Source organism: Myotis daubentonii, chromosome 18, assembly GCF_963259705.1.
Source record: "Myotis daubentonii chromosome 18, mMyoDau2.1, whole genome shotgun sequence".
Classification (NCBI taxonomy): domain Eukaryota; kingdom Metazoa; phylum Chordata; class Mammalia; order Chiroptera; family Vespertilionidae; genus Myotis; species Myotis daubentonii.
This window is the reverse complement of record NC_081857.1, coordinates 28796903-28808807: the sequence shown is the minus strand read 5'-3', so window position 1 is coordinate 28808807 and position 11905 is coordinate 28796903. Positions and strand designations below refer to the sequence as shown.

The 11905-nt window shown below is 48.4% G+C and overlaps 2 protein-coding genes across 12 annotated transcripts in view; one reads left to right on the top strand and one right to left on the bottom strand.

The window, feature by feature from the left end:
• Positions 1–24: 24 nt before the first annotated feature.
• MSTO1 (misato mitochondrial distribution and morphology regulator 1) lies at positions 25–4859 on the top strand. Of its 3 annotated transcripts, none has more exons than XM_059675160.1 (14): positions 25–154; positions 265–388; positions 864–933; positions 1025–1100; positions 2020–2074; positions 2159–2297; positions 2432–2549; positions 2795–2929; positions 3030–3185; positions 3437–3568; positions 3643–3827; positions 4007–4111; positions 4200–4312; positions 4589–4859. In XM_059675160.1, exons 1-14 carry the CDS (start codon positions 71–73, stop codon positions 4798–4800), a joined length of 1704 nt encoding a protein of 567 aa, XP_059531143.1. In that variant the 5' UTR covers positions 25–70; the 3' UTR covers positions 4801–4859. The 3 variants fall into 3 exon arrangements, with proteins under 3 accessions (XP_059531143.1, XP_059531145.1, XP_059531144.1); XM_059675162.1 differs by having other exon boundaries at positions 3033–3185; positions 4561–4727; XM_059675161.1 differs by having other exon boundaries at positions 40–154; positions 3033–3185.
• LOC132221160 (GON-4-like protein) overlaps positions 4377–11905 on the bottom strand; it is a 49991-nt gene continuing 42462 nt past the window's right edge. For 7 of the 9 annotated variants that reach the window (XM_059675141.1, XM_059675135.1, XM_059675137.1 and 4 more), the window contains 8 exons: positions 10972–11115; positions 10266–10409; positions 10044–10163; positions 8328–8441; positions 7396–7606; positions 5923–6544; positions 5733–5835; positions 4377–5371 (listed from right to left, as the gene is read on the bottom strand). In XM_059675141.1, coding sequence (XP_059531124.1) covers positions 5222–5371; positions 5733–5835; positions 5923–6544; positions 7396–7606; positions 8328–8441; positions 10044–10163; positions 10266–10409; positions 10972–11115 — 1608 coding nt within the window. In that variant the 3' untranslated portion in view covers positions 4377–5221. Of the gene's footprint in view, positions 5372–5732; positions 5836–5922; positions 6545–7395; positions 7607–8327; positions 8442–10043; positions 10164–10265; positions 10410–10971; positions 11116–11905 lie in introns of those variants that run through there. The other 2 variants (XM_059675136.1, XM_059675143.1) reach the window with 2 other exon arrangements.

The following is an 11905-nucleotide window of genomic DNA, read 5'->3' as shown; positions in this document are numbered from 1 at the left end:
TGCCGAGCCAATCGGCTGAGAGCAGCGAGTGGGCAAGCGCCGGCTTTGCGACTTCGTGGAGTCTCGCGGCATGGCGGGCGGCGCCCGGGAGGTGCTCACGCTGCAGTTGGGACATTTTGCGGGTTTCGTGGGAGCGCACTGGTGGAACCAGCAGGTGAGGTCTCTTGGCAGTTGCCCCAGCGGAGCCTTTCGGGACCTCCAGCCCTTGCCTCCGGCTGGCCCATCTTGCCACCCCTGAGTCCGGTCCCTTTTCTGCCTCCCCAGGATGCTGCGCTTCGTGAACCGACTGACACCCAGGAGCTGTGCCCCGACGTCCTGTTCCGGGCCGGCCGAACGCTGCACGGCCAGGAAACGTACACGCCAAGGCTCATCCTCATGGATCTAAAGGGTGAGGCGGTGGCCGGGGCCTGCCAGTGCCCATGTTCTCCTTCGCATCGGAGTCTCGAGCATCCGTTCGTCTCAGGACCCTCTGACCATACTAAGCTGAAGGGCACAGATGAGTTGCCTAGGGAGAGCTAAGCACAGTATGCAAGTGCCCAGGGACGCAAGAAGGCACAGCTTCATTCCGTTCACGAGCCACCTCTGGAATGGGCTGCTTGTCCCTGGAGACAGTGACACGGCCGGCCTCTAAGACCGCTGGGTATGGTCTTTGCCTCATGCCCACAGCCACAGCTAAGGAAAGGATGAAATCTAGATTCTCCTAGGCAATGTTTGTTTTTCCAACTTATGGATATTCAAGAAAGCTTGGAAGTGCCAAGTGCTGGAGGGATGGTGACAGCAGGTTTGCGGGTGATAAGAGGAAGATTACCTGAAGCCTGGGAGGGACTAGGCTTTGATTTCACATTTCCTGTATTTCTGTGCAGGTAGTCTGAGCTCCCTAAAACAAGAAAGTGGACTCTACAGGGACAAACAGCTGGACGCTGCAATAGCATGGTATTTGTCGTCTGGAGAAGAGTGGGAGATGTGCACAAAATGCTGGAAAACAAAGGCAAACTGGCTATGATCCGTCTCCAATTTCTTTAAGGCAGGGGAAGCTCACCACACACAAAGAGGAACTCCATCCCAAGAATCCTTATCTCCAGGATCTTCTGAGTGTGGAGGTGAGGGTCTCAGCCCTGAACTTCTTTTTCAAATTATGAGAGAAAGTTTATTTAGAAAGTTACAGAGGTAGTAAAAGTGAGCCATAGAAGAAACAAATGGCTAAGGAAACAAGTTACAGAGGCAAAAGAAAGGTTTAGGAAAGGACAGTGGGGAAAAAAGATCTGAGAGGGTGTGCTCTGGGGGGCGGGGAGGGGGGGGCGGACAGACAGAGAGACTGCTCTGAACTTGCACACCGAGTGCTACAACCACAGTGCCTCCATGGGTCAGAGAAATAGAGGATTTCAATAATCTTAAATGCCTTAAATAGTAATTTTGGAAGCAGCACTTTTCTTCCTAAAAGACTGTGACTACAACTGGACAGTGTGTCTCAATGGTTGAGCATCAACCTATGAAACAGAAGGTCACGGTTCGATTCCTGGTCAGGGCACATGCCTGGGTTGCAGGCATGATCCCCAGTGTGGGGCGTGGGGGGGGGCGGCGTGCAGGAGGCAACTTATGGATGATTCTCTCTCATCACTGATGTTCCTCTCTCTTCCTCTCTGAAATCAATAAAAATATATTTTAAAAATTAATAAATAGCCCTAACTGGTTTGGCTCAGTGGATAGAGCATCGGCCAGCGGACTGAAGGGTCCCAGGTTCGATTCTGGTCAAGGGCATGTACCTGGGTGGCTGGCACATTCCCAGTAGGGGGCGTGCTAGAGGCAGGTGAATCGATGTTTCTCATCGATGTTTCTCTGTATCCCTCTCCCTCCCTCTCTGTAAAAAATCAATAAAATATATTTTTAAAAAATTAATAAAAAGGACTGACTACATAAACAGAAAGGAGGCTGCAGGGTGTGGCCAGCGAGATCAGGGAGGGTGAGCCTTCTGCCTTTAGATGCCTGGAACTAAGTACAGATTTTTCTCATCCCTCCCAGGGAGTGATGAGCAGTGATGGTCTCTGGAGGGTCAAATCCATTTCCAACGGCAAAGGTGAGAGCGGTCCAAGTGCTGCAGGATGGGAAGTGGGCAGAGCGGGAACACGGAGAAGGTGAATTTCCTCTCATTTTCCTTCAGGTCTCCCGCCACTCACCACTGCTGCAACTCCAGAGCCCCTTATCCCCACAGAGGGCAGCGTCAGGGTCTGGTCAGACTTCCTCAGAGTGCACCTCCATCCCCGGAGCATCTGTATGATTCAGAAGTACAACCACGATGGGTATGGGATGCCCCAGAGGCTGTGAGGCAAGAAACTGGGTCTCTACCAATGTTGGATGGGAGATCTTGGGGGGGGGGGGGGGGCACGCGGGGAGGCAGGACCCTGTAAGTCCCGGATTGTGTTTTGCATGATAGCGAAGCAGGTCGCCTGGGGGCTTTTGGCCAAGGGGAGAGTGTCCTGAAGGAACCCAGGCACCTGGAAGAGCTGGAGGACAGGCTGCACTTCTACGTGGAGGAATGTGACTACCTGCAGGTAGCTGAGGGGCACAGCGGACCCTGGGGTAAACTCTACTTTTATTAAAGGTTTTTAAATTGATTTTTGAAGAGAGAAAGGGGAGAGGGAGGGAGGGAGGGAGGGAGAGAAACAATGTGAGAGCAACACATCAGTTGGCTGCCTCCTGCACAACCTCTTCCGAGAGCCAGCAACCTTTTGGTGCCTGGGACTACGCTCCACCGAGCCACACCCACCAGCTCATTCTGCTCATCATTCACCTCCAGGGCTTCCAGGTCCTGTGCGACCTGCACGATGGCTTCTCTGGTGTAGGTGCGAAGGCCGCAGAGCTGCTACATGATGAGTATTCAGGGCGCGGGATAATAACCTGGGGCCTGCTCCCCGGTCCCTACGCTCTTGGGGTGAGTAGAACTGGGAAGAAAAACCTCAGTGGCGGGGGAAATGAGGGAATGATAGCCCAGTGAGAAAGTTGCTGAGAACAAACTCCTCTCTTTCTTTCAGCAGGAGCCCCAGAAAAACATCTATCGTCTGTTAAACACAGCTTTTGGTCTGGTGCACCTGTCTGCTCACAGCTCTCTAGTCTGCCCCTTGTCCTTGGGTGGGAGCCTGGGGCTGAGACCTGAGCCACCCGTCAACTTCCCTCACCTGCGTTATGATGTAAGGCTCAATGCTCTTGTTCTGCTAGTAAAAGGGACTGTCCCATTCACCAAGTCAGCCTGTTCTGGAAGCCTCAGCTTGAACTCGGCTATGATGGGGCCTCTTAGATCACATCCTGCGTTTAACCAGCCTTAGGCCAATCACACCGATTGTCTCCAAGCCCCCAGATCTCCCTGCCAGCACTATCCCGCTTCCACACGCTCTTCCCGGAGCTGGAAGACTAAGTGCTCTTTTTGGTATCCTCTTTATAGGCAACTCTGCCCTTCCACTGCAGTGCCATCCTGGCTACAGCCCTGGACACAATCACTGTTCCTTACCGCCTATATTCCTCACCACTTTCCATGGTTCATCTAGCCGACATGCTGAACTTCTCTGGGAAAAAGGTACGAAGCCTTGTGAGGGGTTAGGTCGGAACTGAGAAAAGTCCCTGTAACTTGGTTTTGTCCTTACCTTTAAGGTGGTGACAGCAGGAGCATCCATCCCCTTCCCTTTGGGTCCAAGCCAGTCCCTTCCCGATACCCTGATGCAGCTCGGAGGGGCCACCCCTTGGACTCCACTGTCCGCATGTGGGGACCCTTCTGGAACACACTGCTTTGCCCAGTCAGTGGTGCTGAGGGGTCTAGACAAAGCATGCCACACCAGGTGAGGACTGGTGGTCCTTAGGAGCCCTTGTCAGGCCTCTGTTTCGTGTTCTTTTCTCTCTAATACCTCTGGACATTCTCATGGTATTGCCCTTCTCTTCTTCCCTCTGTCCCACTTTAAAAAAGAAAAAAAACCTGAGCACCCCCATATTAAAGGTGATTTTGTCTCTGTTCTGGCAGTCAGCTCACCCCAGGTACACCTCTGCCTTCCCTACTCCATGCCTGCACCACTGGGGAGGAAGTCTTGGCCCAATATTTACAACAGCAGCAGCCTAGAGCCAGGAGGTTAGTAAAACACTTGCTCCTGCTCTCCTCCTAGATCTCAGACCTCCCTTGACCTTTTCTCACTCGGCTGCTATTCTCTTGTCCCCAGTTCTTCTCATCTGCTGCTGACTCCCTGCAAGGTGGTTCCTCCTTATCCCTCCCTCTTCTCCTCAAGCCTCAGCCAGCAGGGCTTGGTTCTGGATAATCCCCCAACTGGGGCAGGTATGTAGGAGACCATGAAAACCAAGATTTACTCTATCACTTCCTGGATAAAGATACTTTAAAGTCACAGTCAAACATTTCTTTATTCATTCAATGGTTCCCGAAGACTTTTCTTCCTCTGGAGTACTGGTATACCAAGGGGACAGTACACAAAATTTATTGAGTTTACTTTATAATCAAGTCAACTAAAGACCCAGACTTCCCTATCTATAGGACAGTCTCAGGGTGAAGGAACAGTCTGACTACAGGTCTCTCTTTTCTCTCCCTCTGCGGCAGGGGAGAGCATCCCAGTGCTTGGGGCCCTCCGTTCCTCTTCATCCTTGAACCGGACCCTGGGAGACTTGGCCAAGGAACTCACCAAACTCAACCTGCGGCGCTGGGCCAGCTTCATGGACGCTGGAGTGGAACAGGATGACCTAGGGGAGTTGCTGCAGGAGCTCTGCAGTCTGGCCCAGTGCTACCAGCATAGTGACAGCCTTATGGACTGAAGTTCCAAGAAAAGGAAAAAACTAGTTTACAATAAAAAATGCTGGATGCAGGAGCTATGTCTTGGGACTGGCTACACCAACATATGCACTTATTACATTTATATAGAATCACTGTGCCTTACATCACAATAAATGTGAACCATCAGGACAAAAAGTTCAAGAAGGGTAGAAAGGAGCTGAGCCCCTCTCCCTCAACACTATTTACAAAATGACTCTAAAGACTTCGTAACAAACACTGAGTGAGGCAGAGAATGGCAGAGCCATGAAAACCCTCAGCCTAGCTTTGTCCTGTCCTTGGCCCCTGCTCCTTCAGCTCTATACTGAGCTCAAGGGGCACACCAGCAAGGGACAACCACCCTTTCCCTCGTCAGGGTGCCTGTGGTTTGGATCCGACACACATCTCCCACATGCTTCCTGAGTCTCACTCATCCAGCTCCTCCTCAGACAGAAGATCCCCATGGTCAGAGAGCTGGTCTGCATTGCTGGTGCTGGTTGCATCGTCTTCATCCTCCGAGCTGGCCTCGCAGGCGGTGTGGAAGAGCTGCATGAGTTCTCGAAAACGGTGGGAAACCTAGGAGGAGAGGGGAAGGTTGGTGTTCCCTGTCTCTAAGTAACATAAAGCGTTATATACTAAGCTAAACAACCTTGTTTTCTCCACACAATAAGGTCCTCCTTAAAGATAAGAAAATTCAGGTTAGTGGCTAAATATTTTGTCCAAAGTCACTCCTAAAACCGAAACTACAATGGAATCTCTGGGGCTTCCACCTCGAAATCCAATGCCCTTTCTCTTCTAGAACCACCACAAACACCCTGGGAAGCCAGGCCCTTCCTCAGCAGAGCGTTACAATCTCACCTCCTCTGAGTTGGCCAACCTGTCCTCTTCCTGCCTCTCCTGGATTTGACACTGTAGAGGACTCCCCCCGCCCACTTACCTCAGTAGCAGTCTTATTTCCTAGCTGCTGGGAGATGATTCGAAAAGTCTGGGGCTGTGCTCCTTGTTCCTGGCACATGGTGAGAATCACACGGTCAGCTTCCCTGTAACCATATATTGTGATGAGTCCTGAATTAGTATCAGGGATGTGGCCCGCGTGCCTTGTAAGCGCACACCCCCACCCGGCCTACCTTGTCCACAGGACCACCTTTTCCCCGGTGGAGCTGACCTTGCTGTTGTTCGCACACACGGTGACTTCTGTGGCCTTTGGCTGCTGCTCCCCTTCTGGAGCCTTGACCTGTATCCCACTGTCTTTAGCCAAACCTCCTTTAGGGGTTTTGGGAGAAGTCTCTGAGGGGTCCATTCCTGATGAAGATTCATGGACTGAGGACTTCCTGTCTGATGTCTTCATACCAGTTCTGCTTGAAGGCAGCCAGCTCTCTTGAGTATCTGGTTTCCCAGACATCTGTCTTCTCCCTAAGTCTCTGGTCCTTGAGGAAACAGGACTCGGGAAAGAAGCAGGGGGTTCAAGAGTTCCAGAACATGGAGTTTCTGAAGCGTCGCAGACCAGCGTGGAGGACTCTGTGTCACCTGCTGCCTGACGGCCCTCCCCCTCGTCCTGAATCCTGGGGACCTCCGCGCAGCAGGAAACCTCCGGTTTGGCCTGGGTTGTCCTAGTGTCTAGAACAACTCCAGTGTTGGAGGGCAGCTGAGGAGTCTCTGGTGAGCTGGGCGGTGGGCCATCCAGGAGGAGCTGCCGTTCTGTAAGAATCACTTCTTGAGGGGACAGCAAAGTGCTCCCCACTGCAAATCCTGCTTAGGAGGAAACAAAGATCTAACAGTGTGGACAGGGTGGAGATGCAACTAAGGACTGACTTCAAATTACCACAGGGTCACTCTGATAAGCTACTGTGACAAAATTCTAATCCAAAAGAGTGAGGTGGGGTCAGGGCTAAAGTCACGTTTAAAGAAATAAGCCCTGGCCCGGTGTGGTTCAGTTGGTTGAGTGACGCCCCATGCATGAGAGGTCACGGTTCAATTCCCAGTTGGGGCGCATACCCAGGATGTGGGCTTGATCCCCAGGGGGAGGCATGCAAGAGACAGCTGATTGATTGCTCTCTCTCACTGATCATAACAAAAATATATTTTTAAAAAAGAAATAATATTTGCGCCCCTAGCCTAATAGCTCAGTTGGTTAGAGCATTGTCCCAATACACCAAGGCTGCAGGTTCAAGCCCCATCAGGGCACATACAAGAAGCAACCAATGAATGCATAAATAAGTGGAACAACAAAACGATGTCGCTCTCTCCAGACATCAATAAATAAAAAAATAAAAAAATATCTGCCTGCCAAAGCTGATAATGCTGGAGTCTAGAATGCAGATCACAGAGGATCTGGAGATAAAGAGAAGGGATTCAGGAATGGGAATACAAGAAAAGGCTGAATCATGTTGATTTTGTAGCATTTTTAGTTCTGCAAGAGTATTAAAGCCACAGGAGAGAAAATGAAGGCTGAACAGGAGAAGGGTTTCCTATTGGTTTATTAGTAACAGTCCTTGAAAACACTGTGATTTACCCAGGTTCAAATACATTTTTACTTGAAGTGTGTAAGAATAAGACAGAAATAAATGGAGAAAGGCTGGACTGGCAGCCAGATCACTCACCTGAAACAGGCCTCTCTCCCTGCCGGGTGCTCCTGCCAGTCCTGCTCTGGGTTGCCTCAATGGTTTCTCGTTCCTCTGGGGCTTCCTCCTCCATCACATCCTTGCCCTGCCCAGCTTCCTTAGCACCAGGCATAGGACTGGCCTCTCGGTGGGGGCTGCCACCCACCGACTCATGGGGCTCCTTGCTCTTGTAGGATTTGCTGTCATAGACCTGCAGGGATGGCCTTGTGGGTCAAGGGTCTCCTGACCCTCCTTTGTCTTAGGGGGCCAGCCAAAGGAAGAAGCCCTGTTGGGATGCTCAGCAAGTCAATCAAGATAAACGCCTGCTTCAAGGATTTTAAATGCCCAGAATAGAGTATGGATTCAACAACTCCTCTACCAAGGACTGTATTTTTGCTGCCAACCAGCTCTACTCTCCCTAGAGAGCAAGCATTACCTTTAGGGTCTGTTTTCTTGACACAGGCTGACTTAATTAAAAAATAAAATCATCTATGAAGGAACTATTTGAACTAATTGATTTTTTTTTTTCCAACTCCAAAAACTTTATCCACAGGATTCTCTTTAAAAAGTAAAATCTGCCAGACTGGTGTGGCTCAGTGGTTGAGCTTTGACCTAGGAACCAGGAGGTCACAATTCAATTCCTGGTCAAGGCACATGGCAAGGTTGCAGGCTCAATCCCCAGTTGGGGGCGTTGCAGGAGGCAGCCGATTACTGATTCTCTCTCATCATTGATGTTTCTCTCTCTTCCTCTCCCTTCCTCTCTGAAATCAATGAAAATGTATTTTTTAAAAAGCAAAACCCACAATATATTTTTAAAAGATTCTATTTGTATTCTATGTGTGCACACAAGGTTCACATTTGTGGTAGCAAACCATGCCCCAACAGTAAGGCAAGCTGGAGGCTGACCGAGGTCGGGAAGTCTCTGCCCTCACCTTGCTGCTGCAGTGGCTGCAGTTTCTCCTTTTGCTCTTCTTCAGTTTGGAATCAGGACCTCCTTCGTGGCATGCACAGGCACAGTCCTTGGCGCCATCTGGCCACTCGGTCTCCTAGGAGATATCTGGGCTTGGTTAGCTGCCAAGCATTTTGGTAGCAAGAGAGAAATAGCTTGCTCTGGCCCTGCCAATCCCATCCTCTCTCTTTCATTATATGCCATCCTTATATTGCCTGAGGAAATCAACATCTAAACTCGATTAAAGCTTATTGTGAATCCCTAAAACAATCCTTAAATAACCCCAAAACTGACATATCCCAGTTGCCTAGATGTTTCAAGGAATATTTAAGTCAAATATAATCTGAGACAAAGACACTGGAGAGCTCCAACGTAAGATATGATCTACTCACTCACCTGTCTTTGTTTCTGTCTCCCTGTGCTTTGAGCTCTCCCCTCCCAATCACCTTGAGAGAGGCTTTGTACATATGGAAGGCTCACTCAATGATGCTATTTAATAAACCCAAGACATAAGTACCATATTTATTCCCGTTGATGATGAAAAAACTGAAGAGATATTAAATAAATTGCCCATGGTCACTGAGCTCCTATAAAGTTCTTCCCTAAGAAATAGTAAGAGACATGGAGTAAAGGGACATGGATTAAAAAGACTACTTCTTGCCTTAGTTGGTTAGGCTCAGTGGATAGAGCTTCGGCCTGCAGACTGAGGGTCCTGGGTTCAATTCTGGTGAAGGGCACATACCTCAGTTGCAGGCTTCATCCCTGACCCTGGTAGAGCACATGCGGGAGACAACCAATTGATGTGTCTCTCTCACATCAATGTTTCTCTCTCACTGTCTCTCCCCCTCCCTTCTATTCTCTCTGAAAATCAACAGAAAAATATCCTGGGGTGAGGATTAAAAAAAAAAAAAAAAAAAAAAGACTACTTCTTGCCCAGCTGGTGTTGCTCATTGGTTCACCCTCAACCCATGAACCAAGAGGTCACCGGTTCAATTCCTGGTCAGGGCAAGTGCTGGGTTGAGGCTCAATCCCCAGTAGGGAGTGTGCAGGTGGCAGCCAATCAGTGTTTCTAACTCTTTGTCCCTCTCCCTCTTTCTCTAAAAACAAAACAAAACAATAAAAACGTATTTTTAAAATAATAAAATAAAAAGAATACTTCTTGAAGAGCATTCGAGAGCAGTATGAGCAGGCTCTGGAGCTGGATTCCCTGGGTTCATATCCTAGCATTGCCACTTATTAAATATGAGACCCAGGCAATGGCCTCTCTCTGCACTTCAGTTTCCTCTTCTATAAAATGCAAACAAGAGCAATCTCTTCATAGGATTATTGTGAGAATTAAATGAGTGAATAATCCATTGAAAATATTTCCAAGAGATATATATTTTATACCACACCTGAGGACTAGCCATTATCATTATTAAAAAGGGGGCGATCTTAGTTCTATTTTTTCACATAAACAGAAAAGAAAAAGTTAAGCCCCAAGGGCAAGAGAAGTAGCTCTGAACTAGACAGAAAGTGGGAGACAGACCCTTCTAATGAAGCGATCCAGGGTGGGGCCTCTAGCAACTGCACTGTCCTCCCATGGGCTCTGCATGTCCACAGCAGCCTCAGATCCCGGAAGCTTTGCCAGAGAAACATTTAGGCAGAAACTCAAGTCTTGATTAATGGAAAATGGGCCATCTCCAACAGCTTGGTGTACCTTGTCATGGTTCTGTACCCCAATCTCCTTTCTTCTTTTGTTCTTTGGGGCTGTGGGTATCTTGGGAGGTTCCTCTTCCTCTTCCACATCAGGCAGTGCCACTTCTTCAAAGCCATCAAACTGGGGAGAAGGTGGTGCCACTCAACATAGACCATGGGCAGATTACCCCTCCTACACAGGCCTTCTCCCTTCACAACCCTAGTGCAGCCTCAGGGCTTTTACCTCATATTCCTTCTCTTCAGTCCAATTGATCTCTTCAAAGTCACCCATCCGGCTAGCTGCTGGGCGCAGATGGTCAAAGAAGATGGAGAACTCATCCTGCAGGTGGTCGTGGCCCTTAAGGAGATGCCACATCTGTGTCTTGAGCTAGGAAGAGGTGTAGAGGGAAAGATGAAATCCCCAGATCCTCTCTAGGCCATATTCCAAACCAGTCCCATATACTTCCAAGTTCTATTTTTCTAGTCAACTGGGAGGCACACAGAAGCCTCTCTTTGATAGATCAAAGTTCTTGAATTTCCTCTCCCTCCTTGCTTGCCTACACAGGAGGAGTATTTACAATAAGTTTGATTCCTAATAACAACACTCTCTATCCTGCCCTACTGATCTCCAGGGCAGGCATTAACCCAAGCAGAGCAATAAGCCTCTTCTGGGCCCCATCATCACCTCCTTCCTTGAACCTCTTCCTTCCAGGGCACCGAGGGCATTCCTGAGCCTGGGAAGGTCAGTCAGGATCCGGTTTCAGGTGGCAATCAACCCCTATTCCAGTGTATTATGCTACAGACAGGCCTTAAAAGGTCCTTGCCTTCTTCATCTCCTCTAGAAGTACATGGTACCCAGAAGCAAGAGGATATGGGCTAAGTTAGGGAAAGGGAGAAGGGAAGGGCCTAAGGCCTAGATGAAAATGGAAAGGAAGGATAGGAAAAAGTACCTCAGTGATCTCCTGGGGCAGGCAGTCTGCACAGCTTTGGAGGACCTTGATAATCTTCTGGTGATGTGAGGGGTTTTCCGCAAAGCAAATTTCAAGCTGCCGGAGAAACTTGCGACTCTTCTCAAAAGCCTGTTGCTCCTCAAACTACCAGAGTGAAGAGAGAGCAAAAGAGGAGTCGCCTACACAGCCAGAGCAGGTGTGAGGGTTCTACGCTAAGAACCAAGACAAAATGGGCTGGGGGACTAGGGGATGGAAGGCTCCAGTTTACAACTGTGTCATCTTCTTAATGACCTCTAGCATCTATCCGCCTTGGGTTACTGGGGTCTACTGGTCCAAGGTAACTATGATGTGAATGAAAGATTCAAGAGATGTACATACATATCTCAAGTTGTTTACTGTTTCATGCATTGTGAAATCAGACACTCAAACTGATGTAGCATTCAGTTTACTAAGAATTTTCACATATGCACTCATTTGATTCTCATAATACAGAAAGAGAAGATTGGCATGATATGTATAATCATTCCATTACCACTGAACTGCCTTAAGACTATCAGAAAATTCTCATTATATCCTTAATTCCTGTCTACCAGTCATGATAAAAAAAATGAGAACTACCAGGATATCCCTCATGTTTAGATACTGGATCTCAAACATTTCAAATGTCACCTTATCACAGTGGCCCTCCCAACCTTCCATGTATAAAATTGCAACACCCTACCCCTCACCCATTTTATCTACTACTCTCTATTCCCCTTTTCTACTTTATTTTTCTATAGAGCATTATTACTATAAATCATTATATACTATATACTATTTATGTCTATTTTATTTTTTTTATAATATAGAGGGCAGGACAAAAGTAGGTTTATAGTTGTTCATATGGAAAATAATACAATAATTAACAAATAATACAAGAATAAACTGTGTTTCA

Coding starts and splice junctions, on each gene's coding strand:
- MSTO1 (XM_059675160.1), top strand. CDS start 71: ATGGCGGGCGGCGCCCGGGAGGTGCTCACGCTGCAGTTGGGACATTTT. Junction 934..1,024: donor CTGGACGCTGCAATAGCATG/GTATTTGTCGTC, acceptor AATTTCTTTAAG/GCAGGGGAAGCTCACCACAC. Junction 2,298..2,431: donor CAGAAGTACAACCACGATGG/GTATGGGATGCC, acceptor TTTGCATGATAG/CGAAGCAGGTCGCCTGGGGG.